The sequence below is a fragment of the Arvicanthis niloticus genome, chromosome 26 (genome assembly GCF_011762505.2).
Source record: "Arvicanthis niloticus isolate mArvNil1 chromosome 26, mArvNil1.pat.X, whole genome shotgun sequence".
Lineage (NCBI taxonomy): Eukaryota > Metazoa > Chordata > Mammalia > Rodentia > Muridae > Arvicanthis > Arvicanthis niloticus.
In genome coordinates this window covers 30,217,493-30,243,976 of record NC_133434.1, presented here as the reverse complement: position 1 = coordinate 30,243,976, position 26,484 = coordinate 30,217,493, and the positions used below count along the sequence as shown (strand labels likewise).

Below are 26,484 nucleotides of genomic sequence, written 5' to 3'. Positions count from 1 at the left end.
CACGCGGCAACAGGGCAGTTACAAAAGCACAGTGCAGGCTGAGAGACAAAGTCCTTCTGAAAACTTTCATGCTTCTCTATGGAAGAGAAAAAAGAAGGACTGAAGGACATTTCTTCTGAAATCCCATCTCTCTAAGATGCTCACCATCCTGAGGTAACTGTTTTCTTCTAGAGACAGAGGATAGGAAGATGAGGTTAAACTTAGATATGAGCCAGGGGGAGAAAGGATGTGACCGGAAAGATGCACAGAACCTCAAGGTTTCTGGTCCTCAGGAGCACAGCCCTGGGGTCCAGGAAGAGATGTGCCTTTAAACTTAATAGTTATCCTTGCACAAATGCAAACCCAGAGATCAGCCTCGAGAAGAAACTAAAGAGCAGAGGGGAAGTCAAGTTCAAACAGAGGCAGAGGGAAGGAAAAAGAAAGCAAGGACGGAAGGAGGTCCTTCTGCACTGAGGATGGCCTCTGCCTCTGCCTCTGCCTGGGTTCTCTAAACTCCCAAACTAACACTGGACAGCACATCATGAGAGGAGGACGGCGAGCAAAATGTGTGCATTTGTGTCTTCTCATGACCTTCTCAGCAGCACTCATTCTAAGCAGAGACTCACTTAGAAGGCAGGCGCGGCCTAATTCCCATGCAGCTCAGTGACAAATATAGCCTGCTTTATCAAAACTGCTCAGTGGTGGTACAAATTGCAGATGATAATTTATGAAAGAAACTAATTCAACTGACTAAAGCAGTGGCTGTCAAACAAAGGACAGCAAATCCACACTGACAGCTCCATGCAGCCCACCAGCAGAACTAAAGAAAGGCCTACTTTGCTAACTGCATCGTCTTTAGCAACAGAGGCATAAAACACAAGAGAGCTTCCTTTTCCCAACAAAGAACTTTGTCATGGGCGGTCCCCCATTTTCGGATGTAAGATATTTCAGGACAGTAAAGCTCTCCCCAGCACTGACAATCTCAGAGCATTAAAGCCCACACAGACAAGTTATGTATTAATGAGTTGGGAGTTGCCACCTACCTAGTTATATTGTTGAAGCTGAGGAAGAGGCGTTGGAGGCAGGGCAAATTATCCACATCTCTCTAGAAAATAACAGAAAGCAAAAATTTATCAGTTGAAAGAAAAAAAAATACTGTATTAAAATGCCTTCCTGTTCAGCTGCTGGAAGATATTCATGTCTTTCCCCCTCCTGCAACCTCGCTACACCCTTCATCTCCACTGGACTCGGAGATCCATTCTTTGCTGCTGCAGAGCAAGCGAGTGGGAGGGTGTCAGCACATCCGCAGAGCAGGCTGCACCAGCGCTAGCAAGGTACAAAGCCGTGGAGGAAGCAGGGATCACTGCGGCTAGCTCCCTTTGGCGTGCTCTTGGGAAGGGTGCCAGGATGCTACTTCAGCATTTACTGAAGCACAGGCGGTGTGATCAGGGCTTGCTCAAAGTCACTTTTCAAAAGGAGACGTTCAAAAGCTTTCCAAACAATGGTGCAAAATTCAAAGCCATTTGCCTGCCTCATTATTCTCAAACTGTTGGAAATAGATCACTCAGTTATAAAGACAGGGACAACCATGGCCAAACTAAAAGCAGATCATAATGTCACTGACAGGCACTATAAGGTCAGCTCCTAAATTAGGCACAGACTGAAGATTTAGACTATATACTTAAACATGTGCAAAAAAAAAAAAAAAAAAAAAAAGTCCTGCAGTATTTTTAAAAGTTGCTCTTAGCCAATACTGAAAGATTTAGGCTCATATGACTGGGAAAAAATTACAAAATAAATATGTTCAATTTCATTACGCAAAACAAGAAGAAACCCAAAAAACAAAAACAACAACAAAAATACCTTCTGAAAAAACCTTACATACTAGGGGAATAGCCTCTGCTAAGTAATCTGACTTAGTGTACAGAATACAGCAGATGAAGCTGCCGCAGGTACAGTACAAGGGAAGGCTGTCAGTGTGGAGGGTGGGCTGTCAGTGTGGAGGGTGGGCTGTCAGTGTGGAGGGTGGGCTGCCAGGGTGGAGGGTGGGCTGTCAGGGTGGAGGGTGGGCTGTCAGGGTGGAGGGTGGGCTGTCAGGGTGGAGGGTGGGCTGCCAGGGTGGAGGGTGGGCTGCCAGGGTGGAGGGTGGGCTGTCAGGGTGGAGGGTGGGCTGTCAGGGTGGAGGGTGGGCTGTCAGGGTGGAGGGTGGGCTGTCAGGGTGGAGGGTGGGCTGCCAGGGTGGAGGGTGGGCTGTCAGGGTGGAGGGTGGGCTGTCAGGGTGGAGGGTGGGCTGTCAGGGTGGAGGGTGGGCTGTCAAGGTGGAGGGTGGGCTGGCAGGGTGGTCATACTGCCTCAGGTTGGGTGAGAACATTACAGACTTCAAGCACTCTGCCACTTCCCATGTAAACCATTTCATTTCCAGGACAGCGTCTTCCTTCTGTAGTAAGTGTCATTCACAGGCCTCTCTGGAAACCCTGATCCATAAAAGTGAGGCAGTAGTTTTCTGCATTTTCCATGGTAGAAGTAAAAGTGTAGGAAACAGGACCAATCCCGCCACCCCATGAGTGATGGGCTGTCTACGTTGGCAAACTTCTAGAATCATCTCTTACGCCACAACAACTAAGAAGGAGGAGTACAGGCCTCACAGGACCTTGTTTCCCACAGGAAATGGCTGCTCCTTTCTTATCTCTCCAGAAACAAAAGTCAGAGCTGTCCTGAAAGCCCTCTCTCAACTCTCTCACCCCCAGACTCCTCCTGGATCTACCAGTGCACAAGTGCTGCTGGCACCCCACTGGGGACTGGAGCAGCACATGCAACTCCTGAGAGCCGCGCAGCCTCACTGTTCTCTCATGCCAAGGCAGAGCACACACACTCCCCGCAAGACACAATTGTTTGGAAATTAAAGGACAAACAAACTATTTTCAGGAACATCCTAAGGTTTTTTGACTGAAGTGTAAGTTCTGTATTCATCTTTTTTTATGAAATCAATTTTAGCAGAAGCCTACCAAGGTTTTAAAAACCATTAACTGTCTTTTCTCAACAGTTATAAAAATATTCACAAAACATGAGAACTAAAAATCTGAATATAGTTTACACATATCTCAATAACCAGTTTTGTAGCTAGCCTTTCCAGGACTTCAAAAAGTAGAATTACATACAATATTTTTGTTACTCCATATTTAACATCAAGAGAAAATGACTATTTTTTAATTTTCCTAAAAATTTTAGATATATTTTCATAGCAAAATTCTAACATTACAACAGATTAAAAAAAATTGTCATATAATTAATTATCTAGGCATGAATTTCTTTAGTAAAAAGACCTGTTAGAAACTACTAAGATATGGCCCTTCTAACAAGAAGAAACCCATCAGAAACAGAAAGTCTTTAAGACTGTGTTAGCAGAATTCACCACTCAGAGAGGTAAAGAGGAGTCTGGTAATGTCCACATGGCAGGCACCAAGGGCAAGCTCATACAGCCTCCCTCAGACAAGCACAGAGGGTCCCTGGAGGGGCAGCTCCACAGACAGATAGAACAGATCATATGAAGTTCTGGCCACAGAGAGAAATGTTACTGCATTCAGGGGAGCTTCAGTGTTAACATCTGAACCCTCAATTAATGGATAAATGAGTTAGTTCTAATTCCAGAAAAGCAAACAAATACACAAACAAACAACTCACTGAAGTTCAACACGGTGGTCCAAGACTAACTCTGAAAACCTCCCTTCACTGTGTCTAACAATCTGAATCTACTATATCAAAAATGTATCAATAATAATTGAGCATTAAAAGGCCTACATTAAGGCCTTGCTTTTACACAGCATTTAGATTTTTGTTCCAATGTATTTATTTTTTTCTTTGTGTTTGAATGTTTTGCCCTCATGTATGTCCACAGACTGGGTACATGCCTCGTGCCCCTGAAGGCCAGAAAAAAGCATTGTATCCCCCAGAACTAGAGTTATAGACAGTTATGAACATCCAGCTGGTGCTGAAAACGGACTGAGTCCTTTAGCAGAGCAGCCAGTGCTCTTAACCAAAGAGCTGTCTCTCCAGCCCCTTAAAACCTGGGTTTCTTTTTTTTTTTTTTAAGTAATTTTTTTAAACATCTTTATTGTTTTCAGATCTTGTAAGTTGTTTTTGTTGTTTAATAGAATTTTTTAAGTTTTGAAACTTAAATGTCATTACATAATTTCCCCTTCCCTTTCCTCTCTCCAAGCCTTCTCATGGACCCTCCTCAAACTCATAGCTTCTTTTTCTTCAACTGTTGTTACATATGCATATTCCTAAATATATAAATACAACTGGCTCGGCTGCTATACCGTTACTTGTATATATATGGTTTCAGGGCTGACACTCAGTATTAGATTCCCTCAGGTGGCTGGCAATAAATATCCTGCCTTCACCTTCAGAACCCAGACCAAGACTACACTGAGGCAGTGGGCTTTAGGCTGTGCTTTGTCAGTAAGTTATTCTGGTGGCCTCATCCATCCCTCTGCTTGGCGCTATGCTGTGATTTAAGCACTGTGGGATGAAAGAGGAGGGCAAAACAGGAGCTCAAGTTCTATAAGGAAGCTCAGGCCCTTTCTCTAAGGAAAAGACAACATGTTACTTTTATTGTCAAGGTCCCAACACATCTCTTCTGGAGGTAACTATTTCACAGGCAGAGAACTATTATGGTACAGCTAGAATATTAATATACATAAGCAGGAAAAATATTGACACCTACAGAAATATTTATAGGCCACATTATTAATCTTCGCATCACCTTAAAGTTATTGTACTTAAAACCTACTAGAAATTGTATTCAACAGACTTCTGAAGTATGATTTAAGGCATTTAACATGGTTTTAAAATATAATGCTGTTAAAAATAGAGCTGAGTGAAATTATGAACTCTATGACTGACAGAAGGATTAGAAATCCTTATTTTAAAAAAAATTAATGACTTTGCAGATGAAGAACTCGTCTCCTCTGCTCAACAGTGTTCTCCATATTCCCTAACTTTGTAACAGAACTGGATGACTCAGCAATCTGCCTATATAGAACATCCATTGCTCATGACTCAGCAATCTGCCTGTACAGAATGCCTATTACTCAGGCTATTCATAGTGACTTTTCCTACAGAGGATAAGGAGGAAGCAAGGTGAAGAAGACACAGGGTGTGGTAATGCAGCAAACAGGACAAAGAGAACTGGAAGGATACCATCCTTGTTCTTGTTTCTGTTATTTAAAAACAGGGTACAATATACTTAGCAGAAATTACTTCAATTTGAAAAGTTATAAATGGATTTATCGAGCATGTTTGAGAACAGGAAAAAGAGAAAAGAAAACAGTATTCCTTTTCATTAAAAGACTAAATTAATTCCAAGTTACCCGCTACAGCCTTCACTTTGCAACAGACACACATATGTTATTCAAGGGCTATAACTACTAAACCATCCACATATACCATTCTTACCATGCATTTATCTAAATGCCAAAAGCCCAGCCAGTATCTCTGCTCATGTTTCTGAATGGTATTAATATTCTTAGCTGCTTTTCCAGTTTCCTACCCTTTCTAGAGCAATGGATATCAATCAATCTAGCTGTATCCTGCTTTTCTGATCTGATTTTCATAATATACTGTTGTAATCTCTCCCAGAAAAAAACATAAGGAGGCATTAAAATCAGACTAGAAAGTGGGTGCTGATGCTGACTCGGGGGCTTCCCTCTACACTCTAGAAGCACGACTTTAATCGCTATGAGGAAAATGACTTAGTGCCTCCTCTCACAATCAATGGCCTTCCTGTATTTGAATGTGTACCTGAAACTCACATCACAAACCAGGTCAAAAAAACCAAAAACTAGCAAAAGTGGTGCCTGATGTGCAGGCCTCTAAGCCTCCTCACTAAGCTGTCAGGGAGACCTGGGTTACTCCAGTTTCACTGTGTCTGACTATCGCAAACCACTAACTTCTACTGAAAAACAATTACTATAGGAAGACTGGGCAGAAACACCAAGGTGTAAAGTAAGGAACTGCTAAGGAGGGCATAGAGAATTATCTCAATGTAGACCGCAGACGTCTACACTTAAAGCTTACAGGAGACAGAAGGAAAACACGGGGCCAGGAGTGAAGAAGCTGAGAAGTGTATGTAAAGTGTGATGCACAACCTCTAGAAGACAAAATGGCAATTACTAAGAACTCACTAGTTAAGACTGAAAATCAGATTAAATAAGAGTTTGCTTTTTAAAGAGTTAATTAAGAATGCAGAGATTCACCTGGGAGAATTACAACGACAGAAGTTATAAAGAAAGATTGAGATATAACCAATATGACAAGACAGCCTGCACTATATTCTGAGAGGTTTAGTAGAAAGAAAATTTCTTTATGAAAATGCAGATACAAAATGTTCCCATAGGTGTGTTAATAAAAATTATGATTATTTTCAAATCTGATTATTATCTGAGTCATTCAAATCTAATAAATTAGCACTTATTTTGATAAACATGACAGTTCATTTTCATGGGGAATAGGTCTTTTCAATAAAACACAGGAAACAGACAGCCATATGTGGATAAAATGAACTCTCACCTATTATCTTATAGCACACGAAAAGTTAATTAAAGGTAGCTTATAGTCCTGAATGAAGGGACAGAGCTGTAAACCTTCTAGAAGGAACAATAGATAACACAGTCATGATTCTGTGATGTCCGTCCTCAGACAGGACACAGAAGACACTGATGATAGAGGGAGCAAGTTACAGATGATGCCTTCAAACCAGAAAGCTTCCACAGACCAAAAGTTGTTTTTAAAAAGTAAAAAGAACAAGCCATGAAAAATGCACTCTCTGTAGACATCCAGACAGATACTGGGATAGAGAAACAGACAGACAAATAGAGACAGACAGAGGCAGAGAGACAGACAGACATAGGCATAGGAGACACAGATAAAGAGATGGGGTAGGTGAGAAGAGAGGAGAGAAAAGAAAGAGGAGAGAGGGGGAGGGAGAGAGAGAAAGAAAGAGGTATCTAGACTGTTAGATAACTTATAACATCAATAGTCTAGACTTATCCATCACAGATAATGGACAAGATGCTTGAAAGACACTCAGTGCCTTTAACTCATCAAGTAAATGCAAATCTAAAACAATAAGAATTACGGAAATGCCCCCAAACAGAGATATTAAATTAACAGGCTGGCAAGCCAAGGACCAGTGAGATTCTGCACAGAGCCTTACCAACCTAAGACAGAAATGCATCATTGCCTTTGATAATGCATATTCCACAACAGGTAAGGAAGGCATACTTGTCAGAATGACCTAAGACAGGTTCAGTCTTGTTATGAAACAAAAAAAGGGGAGAAATGGAGAGCTTTGGGGCTGCTTGGCAATATTCTGACATGGGCCAGGGACAAATAAATGGACGTTTGACAGGAATATGACATTGGCCAAGGACAAAGAAGTGGGCTTCAGGCAGGAATCTAACACTAGGCTAGAACAAAGAAGTAACTTCAGGCAGGAATCTAAATCTTAGGCTAGAACAAGGAAGTAGGCTTCAGACATGAAAATGACTTTGGGCTAGGACAGGGAAGTAGGCTCAGATATTTTGGTCATCCTGATAAGCCCTTAGAAACAGTGATCACAGGAGTATTCATGGAACTTTGCTTATTGCCTTGCTTGTTCTTTGACTATTTGTGTTTATTGTCTTGCTTGTTCCTTGACTAGTTTCATCGACTGTATTGCTAGTTCTTCAACCTAGAACTGACCTTAATACTTGCATGTAATTAAAATGACATAAAAGCAAAAAGGAGGGGGGGGGATGGGATAGAGGGTTTCTAGGGAGGGGAAATCGGGAAAGGGGATGACATCTGAAATGTAAATAAATAAAATATCCAATTAAAAAAATAAAATAAGCATAAGAACAACATTCAAAACAACGACAACAAAAAGAATTACAGAAATGAATTACACAGATGCTCAGTACCAACTATTTCTGATAAATTTAGCATTTCCAATAAATTCAGACAGTTTCTAATAAATTCAGACATTCATATTCCTTTGTTTCTACTTAGGAGAAATAGGGTTTTAGGTCCACTAAAATAAGTAGATAAATAAAAATATGAACAATATCCATAGCAACTTTGTACAAGCCAAAACAAAAACTGAAAGAAGATTGGAAAACAAGCAAGCAAATGAATCCAGCCCAGCAATTTAAAAAAAAAAAAAAAAACTATGACAAACATACATTGATAACTGTCAAAAAGCACCAGGAAGAATGTGTTTATCTACTCACGTGCTACATAATGGCCTCACAGCTAATGACTACACACAGGCCACACCACCCAGGCTTACATACAGTCGATGATGTCAATCTAATGATAAAACCACCCCCGACTACATTTTCAAGCTATGACATAGTATGTGGTTGTATACACTTGATATAAAGTACCAATGTAGACAAAATTATCCAGAGACAGATACTAGAGTACCTCTGGGGTACAGACAGGACTGACTAGAAAAGGAAGTACAGGAAAACTTTCTGGAATAATAGAAACATTGCAGACATCTTGATCTGGCTGGCAGTTACAACAAAATAAAAACATGTTGAATTGCACAGCTAAGATCTATTTTTATTGAGCCTAGACTATAACTCAACCAAGTTTAGAGGAAAGTCTTCAGCCACATGGGAACATGGAGGATGCAGTACGCTATACAGGCACCTTACTGTCTACAACAACAGTCCCCAGGCAGTGACCACTCATTCTGTGTATCTACAATGTGCAACAAACAAAGCAGAGCTGGGTAGTGGTGTGACACCACGCCTGATGACCTAAGTTCATCTCACTGAACTTGAAGCTGACTGCTTGGGCTGGACAGACTTGACAGAGAAGTCCAAGACCTACTTGTCTCTACCCCACAATGCTGGGTTACAGTGTGATGTTACAAAAGATCTGAGTCTTGCCAAATTGCTCTCTGACCTCCACAGCCATGCTGGGACACAACTTCCTCTCCCTAGCCTCACAAAACAAGAATGAAAAAATAAATAAATAAGTAAGTAAATAAAGCAAAATAAGAACTACTGACAGGGCTTCTTACTTTGAAACTTCTTTTATCCATTTCAGGGGTTGCTCAGGTTCTCCTCCTTCCCTCTGACTGTTTGGCAGGGCACAGGCAGCCTCTGTGAGCCTAACTCAGTGGTAGCATAGAACACAGCTCCATGAACACGTGACTGTGCTCCTTTTGCTACAGTCGGTGCTTAATTATAGGAGTAGATGAAGTGCAGTCATTTCCTGCAAACCCATTTATCCCACTGAGCTTAGGTTCTCGCTGATCCAGTCCTGTCTCTTCTGAAGACAGGGTAATGTTTCGTTCATGCAGAGCACTAGCCTGTCACTTTGGAGACTGTCACTCAGTGTGGGCTTGCCTAAAGTGTCCTGGTCATTAGTGTAAGCTTATGTGCTCTTGGGAAGGCCATCACAGAAGAAGAACTAAGCTCTCGGCACTGAAGGAAGGAGTCATAAAGAATGCACAGTTCCTTAAAAAAAAAACAAACAGTCTGAGAATTTGTCTTTAAGTTGGAGAGTGTGGGTCATAATGGTGCTTATGCTTACTGTGTACATTTGGGCTGAAGACCCATAAATACACACAGCACATGGCTCCTACATATTCCCCAATAAAGTTGGAAGTAATCAAGAGCATTAACACATAACAAAGAAAGGGACAATTTGCCAGGAAGAAATATCAACTTCAAAGTCATAATGTCTAGAACATAACTTCAAAATATTGACCATGTATTAGACAAATGCTGCTGATATGCTAAGCAATATAACAAACTTCATAAAACCATATTCATTGAAATAAAGCTCTTAAATTAGGAAAGGCAGATATGAGGCTCTGTTCTAGGTGCCTGAGACACATATTTGAACAAAATTTATCATTTATGAAACTTAAATTCTAGGAGGTCACAGACAATAAACCTAAGTCAATATTTAACATGTTAAAGGTTGTTACGTACTAAGGTGGGAAATAAAGCAGGGAAGGGGGCCTGTGAGGGTAGGAGGGACTGTGTCTGGGGAGAGGGTGGCCACAGAAAGTCACCTTTGGGGCGAGGACATCAGAGGGAAGCACACAGGAGAGACAGATATTGTCAAAGTAGAAAAGAAAACGGCCTCACTTTTCTAGGGTCAGCATGTGTGCAAGCATCCTTGGAATTTAATTCTACCTCAGCAATCATGAAAATCATCACACACTTTACAACAACTGTACTGCTTGATGCACGATTCTTCCTGCATGGTGCTCCATAGTAGGTCAGCCTACAACAACAGATAGATGTAGGCCTTGGCTCAGGCCTACGGACATGAGGACCGTGGGTTCTAGGCCCGCCTGGGCAAGACAGGAAGGCCCTGTCTGAAAAGACCCTGCTCCTCCTGCTAGCAATGATGATGTCAGAGACTACAAAATTCAAGATCTGTAGTCAGAAAACAAAGGTGGCTCTTGGAAAGAAGCTATATCTATAAATGCTGAAATAATAAAAAAATAAATACTAAAAACTAATATAGCAAGTGTCCAGCACAAGAAAATAACAAAGAACAAGAGAGATGAGAAGGAAAAAATCAACAACAAAAAAAAATGTTTTTTAAAGGCTACAAGGAGGTTCAGCAAAACCCAAAGGCTAGTTATTTGAAAGTACTATTGAAATAAACAACATTCATCAAGAAAAAAGAAACCCTTAGTAAACATTATTAGAAGTGACAATGCGGTCAGAAATACAGATAGAGTGACTGAAATGAAAACAACGAAGACAAGTGTCCTTATATTCTAGGAAACTATCAAAACAGCCAAGAGGGCGCCCAGTCAAAGTCAAACCCACCCAACCAATTTCCCAATTAACTTCCACTAAATTGCTGAGGAAGGCATTCTCTTTACCTCCCGTCTGAAGGTTTCTAAGTATAAAAGCAAACTGGGAAGTCAAAGGATATGCAAGTGTGGGGCCCTCTGAAATCCATCTGCGGCAGGCAGCATCACAGTATCAGTACAAGAAACAAACATAAGAGGAAAAGGAATTGTGGGTCATGTCATATAGTGTAGACATAGCTATTACCAACAACCTCAGCAAAAGCCTTTGGGACTGTGCACAAACTACAGCCTAGAATATGTGAGCAAGAGGCTAGAATGACCTAAGGAGCTTAGTTTGAATACTCCATAGATGAAGAATGACATTTAATATGACCTATGTAAGATTTTAACAAAATTCAGTTATCGTTCATAATATAAACTCAAAGCAAATTGAAAATAGAAGACAACTTCCTAGGCTGGAGCCATGTTGAGTGATTGTGCTGTGAGCACGAGAACCTGTGTCTGGATGCCCAGCAACGTAAAAAACTGGCATGGCTGTGCGCATCCATAGCTCCATCAAGGCTGCCGGGTGCTCAGTGCAAGATGCTCCAAGTCCTGTTCTGCCCTGCGTGCACATACAGGCACTGTACCCACACACTCATATGCATGCCCCACACAGTTTCTTCAGATTAATAAATGCCAGCTAATGGATGTAGCCTGAATGTGTGCAAGCATCCCTGGAACTTAGTTCTACTCCAGCAAACATGAAGATCATCACACACTTCAAAACAACCCTGCTGCTTGATGCAGATTCCTTCCTGCACGGAACTCCATACAAGGTCAGCCTCCAACATCAGCTAGAGGCAGTCCATTTTCTTTAAAACCGGGAATGATCCAAGAATCCACCTGTTCTTTTGGTTCAGCCTCATGCTAAAGGTTCTTCTAGCTCAGTGGAACACAGAACCAGCAAACTCAGTGTCTAGAGTGAGGGGCCTTCACTTGATGGCTTCTTCTACATATCCTCACGTGACCGAGGGGCAACAGGCTCCTCCTATGACAGAATCAATTCCATGTCCCTACTCACTCCCTGCCTCTCAGAGACCTTTCATACTGGTAACAAGGTCTCAATATAAATTTTGGTGGGAGACAAGCATGCCAACATACAGTGAATATATGATGCTTAGCAGGAAACTGCAATTATTTGTTTAGGGAAAAAACAACGACAAACAACTGTTGAGGTTTTGTCTTTTACTGTTTATTGTAATGCTAAGTGCTGGCCTCCAAGATCTGGAGTCTGCACATAGCCTGAGGGGCTCTGCCTCCACTTAATTCTGATTGGTAAATAAAGATTCCAGCAGCCAATAGTTGGGGAGAAAAGACATAGGCGGGTTTTAGGTTTCCCAGACTAGAGACAACAGGAAAGGGGAGGAGAAGTGGCCAAGGGATAGAGAAGAGGTGCAGGAGAGAGAAGGAGAGAAGAGACCACCATGGAAGAAGAACAACGTGCAGGAGGAAGAAGCAGAGCCGCCATGTCTCTGGGCCAAGAAAACATGGCCAAGAGGGCTGCCCAATTGGATTAAGAGTGGCCAAGATGGAAAACATAAATTAGTTAAGTAGTAACTCAAGGTTGTTGGTAGGCAAGTGGATTCTAACAGCATGGAGGTTAGGCAGTTGCCCAGCTATTGTGATGCTTGAGGCAGATTAAGACTGTGTGTATCTTTCATCCAGGAACATAAATGGTCCAAGGCAGGAAGAAACCCTGTACTGGAATGTATTAATATTTTTTACTATAACCACCAAAAAAAAAAAAAAAAGGTCTAGATAGAATACCAGCTTAGATAACTTATAGACATATTAATAGAGTAAGTTCTCAGAGCAAGGTTGTTATAGATAACATCAATGAACCAAAATCAACGATGATTCCACATGTTACCAACAGAATCAAATCAATTTCTTAACAAAAATTTCATAGCAAAAAGCATGTCAGCTATCTGTGGAGTTTCAAGACAAGTGACAATAGTTTTACATCTGATGGTTTCTGTGCTGCCTTCCACAGATAACTAATTGAGGTGCACGTCTCTGGAGAAGACTTTCTCCCACTCCCAGCATTCCCTAGTTGCCTCAAGTTCTTTGGCTAGGGTTGAGAACTCATGGTGTTTTCCATGCCTGCTCTGTTATGTGTACTGTCCAGCTCATGTTTGGGCAGTCATATTGGCAAGACTTTACGGGTGAAGCTTCTGACATCACTAGAAGACATGGTCTCACAACAAACTCTCCGATCTTCTGTCTCATATAATCTTCCTGCCCCCTCTTCCATTGAAAAAAATCTAATTTTTTTAAAAAGAAGGCAGCAGGAAGCAAAGAACCAATTTCTCACTGGTCAAGAAATCAGTTTAATGGCTGAGGAGACCAGGATAAAATTCAGAGCAATGTTTTTAATGAGACAGGAAAGAACAGATGAGGAGAGCGGTGGCTCTTGGAAGAGGCAGGCGTGCTTCCTTGAAGTGTTCTCATTCTCCGTAATGGGACCATGTGTGTGGAGCGGCCATGCTTCTGTAGTGATTTGTTATTATAGAATGTAACAAAGCCTTTTAAAGTGCTGTCTACACAAAGTATGGAATGTTCTTTGTGCCGTGTGAAATAATGAAACATTATAAATAGCATGATTGTCCAGGATGGAATCATAGCCATAAGATGGAATACTATATAGCTGTCAAAATTAGCAAACTAGAGCTAGAGGTAAGTAGGCAGATGAGTCTCAAGGCACAGTGTCAACAAAAGCAGAAGACAGAGGACAGGCACCCTGTGTCAGTGCTGTGTGCAAAGCGCTTATAAGCATAAAAACCTATTCCTATGTGAATTAAATTAAAAATTTAGAAATTAAAAAAAAATGTACTAAGTGGAGCTGGGAGGTGGCTTGGTGGTGGAGTTGTGACCAGTGTGTAAAGCCCTGGGCTGATCCCTAGCACTCAAGAGAAAAGGAGACAGAAACAGAAGTGTGGAGAGTAAGCAACTCGCAATCTCAGAATGAGGCTGCTTCTGTGAAGGTGGAGCAGCACAGAAGGGAACCCAAGGCCTGGGCTGTGCTCCAAAGGGTTTCATTTATTAGGCTGCCCGAGAGATACCAATGCTGATGTTATTTCTAGTTATGAGGATATTTTATGTTTTTTTTTTCTTGAAGCGGAGTCTCACTCTAGCTCACGATGAGCTGGACTCACCGTGTAGCCTAGGCTGGACTTAAACTCATGGCAAACCTCCTGCTTCTTCAGCCTCCTGACAGTTAAGAGTACAGGCCCGAGCACCACACCCAAGCTTTAGTTTGTAAAAGGGAACAACACCATGGAAACAAAAACGAGTTTTAGCTTGACACTGACCCACTTTCCAAGAAAAGACTGACAAACTAACATGAGTCCTGACCCTGAGCCATGAGAGGTTTCTGTTCATGGGTAACATATTTCATTCCCAGGGCTGAATAAAAATATTGTTTCAGTGTGATTAAATTCTCAGAAATGGAGAAAGCAGGAGAGTTGTCATGAACAGATGGACATTTGGGATGAAGTTCAGGAAGCTGATGGCACCTCCAGGATGGCCCTGAGCAGACGGGCTGCAGCGGGAACCACAAGGGGGGGGAGGGGTGGACTTGACACAATTCTTCACTCCAATGGCCGGCCATGGCAATCACACTCAGACTGAACATACAAAAATACAAAGCTCAGGCCTGGGCTGCACGATGAAGCACATCAGGTGGGTGTGTAATTAAACATCTGTCTGTTCTGCTCAACTGCAATTCCTGAACCCACACTAACCCTACCCAGGCCCTCCCCCTTCGTGCACATAAGCATACAAAACAGTTGCCTGAAGGAGTCTGAGCAGGAGCTCCAGACCTGTTCTCTCAACAGCATATACTACTGTACAGTGGGACAGAGGGCAGTGCTTCTTCTGGGAAGATCGTTAGTAATGGCCACAGCAGAATAAAATAAAGTCTTTCTACCTCATAAAGTAAAAGTTAAAAAAAATCGGTTTTTTAAGACAAGGTTTCTCTGTATAATAACCCTGGATTTTCCAGATTCTCTTTGTAGACCAGGCTGACCTCAAACTTAGAGATCCGCCTGCCTCTGCCTCCCAAGTGCTGGGATTAAAGGCGTGCGCCACCTAGGCCAGAACAAAATAAAATCTGTATTTCAGCAATTATCTAGGAAGCTAGCAGTCTCCCTTCCACTCGCCCTAAAGGACTGTCCAGTGTGTTCAACACAAGTTACACAATCTAATGACCGGGAGGAAGACACACAGACAAACACACACACACACACACACACACACACACACATCATTAAAGAAGAGTTCAAACACCAAGCCATTACTCAACATAAGCTTTTCTTTTAAAGTTACCAGCTGAAGGTCTGGGGGTTGTTCAGAGGCAGAACATTTGCCTAAAGATTACCCGACAGGGTTGGAGAGGTGGCTGAGTGGCTAGGAGCCTGTATTGTACTTTCAGAGAACACAGTCCAGCTCCAAGCACCCATGTCAGAGAGCTCACAACCACCTGTAACTCCTACTTCAGAGATGCAATGCCTCTGGCCTCCTCAGGCATGTGTACCCACACTTAAAACTAATTTTAAAAAAATCTTTAAGATCACTAGCCATTAAATATGAAAAAAAAAAAAAAGTACGGTGGAACACACCTGTAACCTCAGCACCTGGGATGTGAAAGTTGGAGCATTAGGGGGTCAATCCTTGGCTACAGAGAAAATTTAAGGCCAGCATGGGCTCCATGAGAACCTGACTTACCCCAAATCTCCCACCCTCCCAAAGAGAGAAGTATGATAACTGACCCTGAGGACAAGAAACAATAAAGAAAAAAAATATGTGACTTCAGTTAAAGTCTTTTGGCTTTTTAAAGCAAAGGTTGCATGCCAGGGCATGGCAGCATCACACATGTAATCCTAGTATTCCGCAGGTACAGGCAGGGAAAGCCGTGGGAGCGCCAGGTCAGCCGAGCTATACAGAAAGACCCTGCCAATAAACAAACAAGGTGACAGGATCCTTTTACCTACCTAAAATGGTAGAGGATCCTTTAGAACTGACTTAAACTTGGATCTGAACTATACCCTTACTCACTCTCTTAAATGTATATTCTTTTCTGTATTACATACACTGTATTTATCATTATGGAGGATACATGTATGACACTGTTGTCTTTTAAGTTTCATAAGTGGATACAATTTCCTTTCTAGAAGCTGCTGCTGCTGCTGTCTCAGCTGCCACAGTGACTAGCAGAGACAACGTTCACCTGGCAGTCTGGGGATTTCCTGGATGAAGAGCATGTGCTTTTTCCAAGGGAAAGTCAAAATCCAAGCAGGAACATGCTGAGTCAACAGATTTCTGCCCCCAACTGACCAAGCTCTTTGGATGGTTCCCAGCCCCAGCTCCTGAGGACAGACGGAGTCCTGACCAAGCAGCTTGCAAAGACTCAGCCATGCAACAACGTAATTCAGTCTGAGAGCTTTGAAAACAACCAGTCCCACTCCACCGTTCTCTCCAACCTGGGGAGGGCTTGACAGCTCCAGTGTTTCATCTAATATGGAGAGGACCTGACACACCTCAGAAACTTTAAGATACATCCATGTCTTGGAAAAGCTTCTGAAAGTCTCCTCCCTCCCAGAAGACATAGGTGCTAGCTGCCTTAGACTTTCTGGGAAAAGAGAAAGTGAAACCAATCTGTGTGCTGAAGCTTGGAGACAAGACATCATCTGTTCCTCACATCTGCATTCTGGAGAGCACACTGAACTCTGTACTCAGGAAGGGGTTCTGTTAGGATGAGCCTTTAAAAGTGTGTGAATGACATCAGTTTTCTACAGAGTTGAAACAGGGAACTTTTCAAATGATGACGAGGCCAAGTCTACTTGGCTGGTATCATATCGTAAAGCTGAGATGTGTTTCTAGTACCTTTCACCTTTGTATCAATGTATTAGGCCTCTGCATCAGGATACTGTTTAGTTGCCTGCTTCCAGCAAAAGCATCAAGTCCTTCTACAAGGTAGAAGAAAGGCACCCATGGGTGCTGGGAACTGAGCCCAGTTCCTGAGGCCCCATCAGAGGAGCCTGTTCCCATCATGGTGTGAGGAGGAAAGCATTACATGACTTAAGCCCCACTGGTATAACTCAGCCAACACGGCACAACAGTCAAGTCCAGCAGTTCTCAGCCTTCCTAACGCTAAGATCCTTTAATATAGCTTCTCATGTTGTACTGATCCCTAATCATAAAATTACTTTTGTTGCTACTTCATAACTGAATTTTGCTACCATTATGAATGGTAATGTAAATATTTGCATTTTTTGATGTCAGAAACAACCTCTGTGAAAGTCATTTGAGGTTGAGAACCACACGGCTTAAGCTGAGCTCAGGTCTTGTCCTGACAATATAACTCTTCCCACTCTGTTCACACACTAAGGTATTGCTACTCACTTCTTTAGAATCAGCAAGGACAAAGAGACACAAATGGCAAGCCCAGTTACTTCATTTTAGACAAATCTGAACTGAGATCTAGAGAGTGCCAGTGTTCCACCCAGAGTCACACAACTGGTTAAAGTGAAGTAGCTGAGACCAGAACCGGCCTCTGCTGTCCTAGGCAATTCCTTTTATATCAAGAGGCCTCCTTAGAACTGCCAACAGATGCTCACGTGGACCTCTCCATCTGCACTCTGGACCTCTCCTGGGAACAACAATCCCTCGGCTGTCTGGCTGTCTGTCGCTCACCAACAGCCCTTGTTGTCCTTTCTAATTCAGAGCACAGGACGGAGGGATGGGGATGCAGCGACTGTGTGCAGCAGCTGCTTCGTTAGAGGTGACACTTCCACCCCATAAGATACTGAGCATGTGCATCACTTCCTTTGCAGAGAAGCAGAACTCATCTGGAGTCCACTGTGTACTCACCACAAAGGTGATCTGGTTGTGTCGAAGGTTAAGTTCCGTTAGTGAATCCAGACCGTTGAGATTGTCAACATGACTCAAGAGGTTCCTGGCCAGGTTTAAAACTCTCAAGTCACACAAATGATTAACATTTTCAATTTTGGTAATCTGTTAAAAAAATAATAATAAACATGATTAGCATATACATGTTACAAAACTCCAAAAATGAATTATTCAAGTCACCAGATTTAGTGCAAATTTATACAGAGATACTTAAAAGTCCATTTAAACGTCTCATGCTGCAAGTCTTATGAAGTCATTTAACTTGTGAATATTAGCTAAGGCTCCTCTTGATAATTTAACCTGGATAAACATATCAAGTAAATTTCCTTAAATACTGAGGCCCTTGGAGCTGCTCTAAGGCCATAGGGTTCCCGGCCTACACACTACCTGTCATAGAGACAACTCTGACCCCAAGCCACAAGCTCACGATGCTTTGATAGGGCAAATTAAGCTTCTCAGAGCACAAGTGAAGGACAGGACTGACATGCAATTGCTAGGACTTGAGAGCAGTGAAGAGTCTGAATGGAAAAATCAAAGGAAGTAAGCGCCCCAGTGGGAGGAACGATGGACTCTGTACCAGAAGTACTTAGGATGGGAGATACCGCTCAGTTAGGGTGACACCGATCAGGCAGGGTGCAGTGGTGGGCACTGGCCTGTAGACCAAAAGAACTTAGGTTGTAGACACCACACAAGCACATAAGCAGAGCGTCACAGCAGGATTCTAAGTCCCACTGTTACTTCTCAGCCAACAAGGCACAGCAGGATGAAGGTCTCCAACCCAGGATGGGGGAGGAAAACTCAACAGGATGCCCTTAAGAAACAGGGACTCACACTTTCATTAAGGGGATCTATTTCAGGGACTAGAGAGACCCTTAGGATTGAGATGTGACAGAGGACTGGAATTCAGTTCCCAGCTCCTAAATGAAGGCTCACAACTGCCTGTAACTCCAGCTCTAAGGAATCCAATGTCCCCTTCTGATGCATGCACATGTGCTTGTGCACACACATACACAAACATGCATTTACTCAGACACATACATCTTTTTTTAAAAGAATAGAATCCACCATAAGTGGATATATCTGCTCGTTTATACTGCTATAACAATTTGCTATTTTAATCTAATACTTTAAAGCATGTTTGCTAAAAGAATCTCTTTTTAGATTCATAATATAATTTCCATGCTGTAATCCAGGCTCTACAATCTCGTTTGGATTCTTTCTAGGCTCAAGAAGAGACATATGTATAGGTGCATTATAAATTGATAATATATGAAGGTGACCTGTGGTCATGTTTAAAATTTGTTCTAATATTATTCATCTAATTGATTTAAAGTGAAATAAAGTTATATAATTTAAAAAAAAAACAAGGTTACAAAGACTTGTAAATGGCAGAACTGTACAAGTAGATATATACAAACAAGTAATTTGACATTAAATATATGATATAATTTAAATATATGGGCAATTAAATTGCAATATAGAGACTATAATAAAGGAGATTAGTAATGAAAGCCCAAGCTTGAAAAGCTCAAAGAGAAAAGGCAGAAAGAGAACAGTCTACTGCACAGACAGACATTGATGCTGGGACACTGAGAACGAAAGCCTAACTGGGAGCCACACTGATTAGAGCCCAGGGCTTCTGAACACAGGATTGCTATATGCTCTGGTGTTTGGATAACTTTCCCACCATGGACAAGGAAAAGGCAGTTTTTGTCAACCACAGGAAGGGTAGGTTCTCCCTGAGAAAGCTATTACTGAAAGAGCAGAATCTTCTAGAAGCATATTTGTATCTTTTTAAAGCATCTCTAGAAAAACAAACTCTGGTAAGCCAACTCAAAATCTAGACTAGAAGCTAGAGCCCATCTCCCAGACTCCAGAGTATTCAACACCTACTCTCATACAGGAAGCTAGGCCTTCATGTTTTCAGTTTTGAAGTATTTATTCAATCCATCAACTTACATATCTCGCACTAACATGTTCCCATCATGAGATTATTACAACTGGTATGCCAACTGTAATAGCTCCACAGAACAGTTCCCCTGTCTACCGATCAGTTTTCTATCACCTTGATACAAATCAGAGTTATTCAGAAGGAAGAAATATCAACTGAGGCAATGCCTCCATCACACTGGCCTATCGGTAAGTCTGTGGGGCATTTTCTTAACTGATGTATGTGGGACACCCAGCCCACTGTGTGTGGTGTCACCCCTGGGCAGTCGGTCCTGATTGCTATAGGAAAGCAGGCTGGACACATAATGGAGAGCAAGCCACTAAGAAGTACTCCTCTGCTTCAGTTTCTGCCTCCACGCTCTTGTCTGACTTCCACTGAAGATGGACTAGAGACTTTAAGCTGAAATAAGCCCTTCCCTCTTGGAGATGATTTTGGTCATGGTATTTATCACAGCACTGAAAGCACAGTAAGACATCCAATCTGTTTCCTGAGCAGAGCCCTCACTCCTCCAGACTGTCATGTCCATAGGACAACCATGTTCACTGACTTTAATTTCTAATGAAGTAGAATAAGCTAGCTAGAAGAGACCAATATTAGACATTGGTTCTCTCTCTCTCTCTCTCTCTCTCTCTCTCTCTCTCTCTCTCTCTCTCTCTCTCTCTCTCTCTGTGTGTGTGTGTGTGTGTGTGTGTGTTTCCCTTAAAGCACTGCCTGTAACACCCTTTGCCAAACATGGCTTCACTGGCCACCTGGAACAGAACGACCTAGAGAAGCAGCTGAGACAACCTGCTGACTGCCACACAGGAAACTTCGCTCCCTTGCTCCCCACCCTGTTGTTTCAGATATAAAGTGAGTACAGACTGGCCCTGGCATGGAAGCCTCTCAGGAGCTGTCCTGGCTTCCATCCACTGGTGACATCTCTCGTCCACGATCACTGTTGTCAGAGCGCTTACTCCAGGAAGGTTTCCACAGTGCTAATGAGAGTGAACTCTAAAGATCAAGAACTTTCACTTAACTGATGCCTAGGTTTTCTTTCTTCTTATTACATTCATTCATTTTCTTTAGGGAGGAGGCGTGCACATATCCAGCATGGGTGTGGAAGCCTGTGGAAGCTGGTTCTCTCCTGCCACTCTGTGGGTTCCAGGGACAGAACTTGGGTCGTCATGTTTGGGAGTACATGCCTGCCCTTACCCCGAGCTGTCTCACAGGCTCTGGTGCTAATCTGATGCTTGTTACGAAAGGTTCATCTCTTGATGTTTTAGGACCCTAACAACACAATGACTGTTCCTCTTCTCACTGAAACATCAAAGTTCTTCTTGTTGAAGTCAGCTATTGTGAAAGAAAACTCAGATTCTCATTTCAAATTCCTTCCTTGTGACTTCAGAACTTTAAGAAATAACTGATTCAAATAGAAATCTTAATATCAGGCTGTCAGAGCACAGCGAAGTTATGAGACATGCAATGAGGTGAGCATAGAAGATTTTCTTTAACAGTGGTCAGCAGATGATGCTTGTACACAATCCAAGCACACGGCACTCATGTACAGGTAGGCACCTGGAAACTCTCAAAGGTATATCATAACTTGAAAAACACACAATGTGTTCATTATTTCTATATCAAACTAGCCCTGCTATAAGTATTATCATCATAAAAGCTTTATTTGTAGTAACAGTTTTAAAAACAGTATGTTTGACAGCTGATGTGGTTCCCAAGTGGACAAGACATGGAATCAACTAAACTGCAAGCCAATGAGCACTAGAGGGACGTTCTTCATCAGGTCACATTACTTGAAGAGGGAAGATCCACCCTAAATTGGGGGGTCCCCTCTGGTAGCAGCCCAGATCAACCGACCCAGAAGAAAGAAAGTTCTCTTTGCCTGCTTGTCTTCACTCTTGCTGGCAAGGTCTGCTGCTGTGGCATCCCTTGACTGATGTTAGAACCAACTTCTCTGGGCTTTCGCTATAAACCTAAGACCAACAGCTCTCCCAGAATTCTCCAGGCCTTTGCACCAGACTGGAACTGCTAAAACACCCAGCATCATGGACTGAGCAAATAGGAGATTTTTGGTTTCTCCAAAGGGGAGACAGTCATTGTTGGACTGTATGAAAGAGACAGTTTGATCACACACACACACACACACACACACACACACACACACACACACACACCAAAGCAACCTTGCAGAGGAAAGCATTTATTTGGCTCACACTTCCACATTATAGTCCATCATTGAAGGAAGCCAGGACAGGGACTCACACAGGGCAGGAACGTGGAGGTAGGAGCTGAAACAGAAACCATGGAGGGGTACTGCTTACTGATTTGCTTATCATGGTTTGTTCAGCCTGCTCTCTTAAAGAATCCAGGACCACCATCCCAGGGACAGCACCACCCACAATGGGCTGGCCCTATCAAGTCACTAATTAAGAAAAAAGCCTTAAGGCTGGATCTCATGGAAACATTTTATCAATTGAGGGTCCTTCATTTCAGATAACTTTGGCTTGTATCCAATTGACACAAAGCAGCCAGCACATATACATTACATGAGTTCTGTTCCTGCGGAGAACCCTGACAAACAGGTATCCTACAAGATAAAACCAACTTTAAAAACCTACAATGGGCATGATGGTCATGAAATCCAGGACACGGATGACCAGTGATGAAGCAAGGGGCAGGAAGAAGGAGAAACTCTGAAGCAAAAAGAGGTCAGTAAGACCAGAATGGCTCTTGAGTGTTGCCTGAGTACAAACTGTCACAACTAGATAGATCCCAGGGTCTCTTCTGTGATTCACCTCTAAGAAACCGGGGAATCCTGCATCAAATGGTTGAGGAACTTAGAAGTCAATGAACCCATAAAGCAACTCTTACAATTCAATGTTAGCATGATTCTCAAAACATTTATAACACAAAATGTGCTGGAGGCTTTCAAAGGAGAAGGGAGGGAGACAGGGATGTAAGGATGGGGGGCGGGAGGGAGAGAAGAAAAAGAAGGGGAAGAGGGAGGGGAGAAAAAAGAGCTGTACCGTACCTGATTTCCATGAAGGTCCAAGACATCTAAATTTTTTAGATTCTCCAGATTTGAGATTTTCTTGATTCTGAAAATCAGAATAAGCAGAATTGAATAGAAATGCAGACACTTCACATCTATGCATAAGCCAAAGCCTGCTGAGGCAGAAAAGTATACTCATTTTAATATTTAAATTCTTGCTCTTCCCACTGCACACAGAATAGTAACAGATGCATAAACATCTTACTTTGGAGAAGAGCAATTCTACTTCTAACCTTAGGTCAAAGTGTGTTGGGAAGTAAGGAGTAGTGCCGGGCACAGGGGCACAGGCCTATAGTCCCAACTACTTGAAAGGCTAAAGCAAGATGATCACTTGAGTCCAGAAGTTTGGGAATTCAGAGAGAGGCTGGGACAACAGAGCAAGATGATGCTTTAAAGTAAAAAATAAAAGAATTCAAATTTCACTGCTAAAATGGAAACTCCCCTGGTGGTTAGGTCAACCCATGGTCTTCTCACTGCTGCCCTCTAGTGAAACCTCCCCTGTACCACCAAGCGTCTATCATTACTTTGTCCTGCTGTCATTGTTTAGTGTCTCAAAGAACAACGGCTACGTTCCTCGGTGCTTCCAGAAGGCAAACCACCATGCCAGCACAGTGCACACCTAAACCTCATGAAATATCTAACGCTTTCAGACCTCGGCCAGCTGACATCATTGCCAGAACAAGGACTCCACTGCCACCCAACTCAATCTAACCTACTGATTTATAGTCTTCCTCTCCCACCCCACACCACTGCAGCGAGGCTTTAGCTCTTTTCCCCCTTCAGACATACCACACTCCCCACAACCCCCTTTCTTGCCTCTTCTAAAACCTCAGTCTGTTCTTTTCCTGGAAAACCATTTAAGCTACCAGTACTCCTGATTCACTTCAACCCATGTGCATCCTTGTGGACTCAGGACCTTCACTGAAAGCAGGACATGCCATCCTAGCCATCAAACCATGAGTGTCCTTGTGGACTCAGGACCTTCACTGAAAGCAGGACATGCCATCCTAGCCATCAAACCATGAGTGTCCTTGTGGACTCGGAACCTTCACAGAAAGCAGGACATGCCATCCTAGCCATCAAACCATGAGTGTCCCTGCAAACTCAAGACCTTCACAGAAAGCAGGACATGCCATCCTAGCCATCAAACCATGAGTGTCCTTGTGAACTCAAAAGCCTTTACCTAAGGCCAGGGACTTCAAACCATCCTAGCTAACATCTAAATATCTGGTTAATAGATGATTTCTCTTTTCACTTGGTTTTGCTTGTTTGTTTGTTTGTTTGTTTGTTTGTTTGTTAGAACACTTGGAGGAAGTTACAGAAGCCCAAGCATATGTCAGGCAGAGCCATGCTTTCTAATGGCAATCTGACCTCATGGGTGCTGAAGAAGCCACTGATCCAGTTCTGTCATCTTCCCTAAGACAGTGATTCAAGCTCTTATGTGACTCAGACTCAGCTCCTATTCTCCTTTGAACTAGCTTTGTCCTCTAGCTGGTTCTCATATTGAGCTGTACAAACACTGGTTAAGCTACTTATCCAGAAATATGCTGTGGGAGGGGGTAGGAGTGTATATGTTGTGTGCATATGTATGAGAATTGAGGTGTATGTGGGCATATATATGTGTGTGTGCATACATATGTGTGATGTGTATGTGCATGTGGGGTGTGTGTGTGTGTGTACACTCATGTGTATGTATGGAGGCATGTATGAAGGTCTAAGGTTGATGAGAAGAGGCCTCGCTCTAATCACTTCTCTCTTTGTTGTTGTTGTTGTTGTTTGGTTTTGTTTTTCTTTTTGAGACAGGATGTTTCTCCAAACCTGAAGCTCACCATTTTGAATACACCACCTGGCCAGCAAGTCCCAGTAATCTGCCTGTCTCCACTGCCTATCACTGGGGTTACAAGTTATATAACCATGCCTGGCATTTCTAAGTGGAAATCTCATGTCCTCATGCTTGTTGGCGAGCACTGAGCCATCTCTCCAACCCCAGTATTATGCATTTAACATTTTTGAAACTGATCTCCAGGGATAGGAAAAACTGTCTTAAACCAGAACACTCTGATATAGAGGCCCAGTGGAGCCCATGGGTAGTTATCAGAGCTCTGTGATCTAGGGTCTCAATGGAACCCATATGCTGTTATCAGAGCAAAGTGGTGCTGAAGGTTCTTGGGAAATCATGTAAATGACATCAAACCTGAGACCAAAGGATGAAAGGACATGCAATGGCACTGAAGAAACTCCACTGGTCACCTGAACCTAGAAGCGTGTACACTCTGGTTCCACTGCCTGGGAGTTGTCAAAAGAAGCTGGAGAAATCTGTTCTGGCTAACAGGGCAGAAAGCCATCCACAACACACAGCTGGAGCTACTCAGTCGGGTCCCTTCTGCTCTCCAGAGCTCACCAGAGTGTACCAGAGCTCTCCATAGGACTTCTGTCAGATGTTCCAACCAGGAGCACTGGCAACTGTTTTTGGAACCAGAGGTATATGCTGTGGATCCTTGAGGGACGCCTGATCTTGGAAAGTGTAGCAAGTTTTCATAAGACATTTGACTTTCATTCACATATCCTAGCAGTTCAACAACAGTGAACAAAAGTGTCTCCGTCTGTGAAAATCAAAGTATAGCTTTCCAGAGCAAGCAAGCAAAAAGACCAAAGAGGAGGAAGAGAAGAGGAAGGAGTCTGTATTAGATTGTTCCTATTGGAACAAAGGCAGCAAAATAAGGACACAGCAGAGGACACTGGGTTTCTCAGTGTAGGAAACCCCATGAACTTCAATAAAGCCAAAACAATGCTGCCTTCTGGGTCAAAATGAACAAATTGTTTCTGACAAACTGAAAAGGAGAAACAGGTGTAAAGAATAGTGAGATGATTCTCACTGAGTGCAACCAGACCTGGCATCCAGACAGTGATTAAAATAAGAGGTGGGGTCACAGATGTCTCTAGAAAGTATCTTGATCAACAAATGAAAAGGGAGACTTTCAGGTAGTGATACTGAAGAATAAATATGAGGTGGACCCTAATAACTCAGAGAACCAGAGGGGAGCCCTGTCTGTGGGAGCCATCACGGAGCACCTGGAATGGCAAGCCTCAGGGCCAGCAGCCGGTGGCCTCCCTCCTCACGTTTCTCGGGAGCAGCCTGGAAACATACTCCTGCTGTGTGACTGATTGTATTTATACACAGCAGACCATGCCAGATCCATTCGACTGCTCCGTTTCCACATTTCTAAAATGAAAGGACTTATTTCTGATGTCACTCCAAATGTGGATGGTCCATGGTTTATTAATTTCCCAAATTCTCTCAAACTATGTGAAGCTTTTTCTTTGTGTGCTTAATTACGTGTTCATGTGTGTGAAGGGAAAGTGTGTACAGTGCTCACAGAGGCCAGAAGAGGCCATGAGATCCCGTGGGCGGGAGCTGACTGAGGGCAGGCCTGATGTGGATACTGGGACATGAACTTGGGTCTTCTGCCAAGACAGTATAAGCTCCTAATCACTGAGCCAGCTCTCCCACCCCTCAAACTCTGTTATTTATTTTTTTAGTGGAATTATTAATATAACATTTAAACTAATAAACTACATTGGTAGACACTTCAAAGAAACATCAGGGAAAATACAATCCTAAAATTCTGGGACATGACCTTGAGGATACAGAACTAAAAACACAACATCTACAAACAGGGCACTTCAAATATTATATAATTTGGGCTGAAGTAAATTCAGAAA

At 42.6% G+C, this 26,484-nt stretch overlaps 1 protein-coding gene across 5 annotated transcripts in view; it reads right to left on the bottom strand.

The window, feature by feature from the left end:
• The window catches only part of Lrrc49 (leucine rich repeat containing 49), a 117,691-nt gene that overhangs the window by 78,367 nt on the left and 12,840 nt on the right, over window positions 1-26,484 (bottom strand). For 4 of the 5 annotated variants that reach the window (XM_076925449.1, XM_076925448.1, XM_076925451.1 and 1 more), the window contains 3 exons: window positions 22,741-22,807; window positions 17,726-17,869; window positions 1,023-1,084 (listed from right to left, as the gene is read on the bottom strand). In XM_076925449.1, coding sequence (XP_076781564.1) covers window positions 1,023-1,084; window positions 17,726-17,869; window positions 22,741-22,807 — 273 coding nt within the window. Of the gene's footprint in view, window positions 1-1,022; window positions 1,085-17,725; window positions 17,870-22,740; window positions 22,808-26,484 lie in introns of those variants that run through there. The other variant, XM_076925452.1, reaches the window with a different exon arrangement.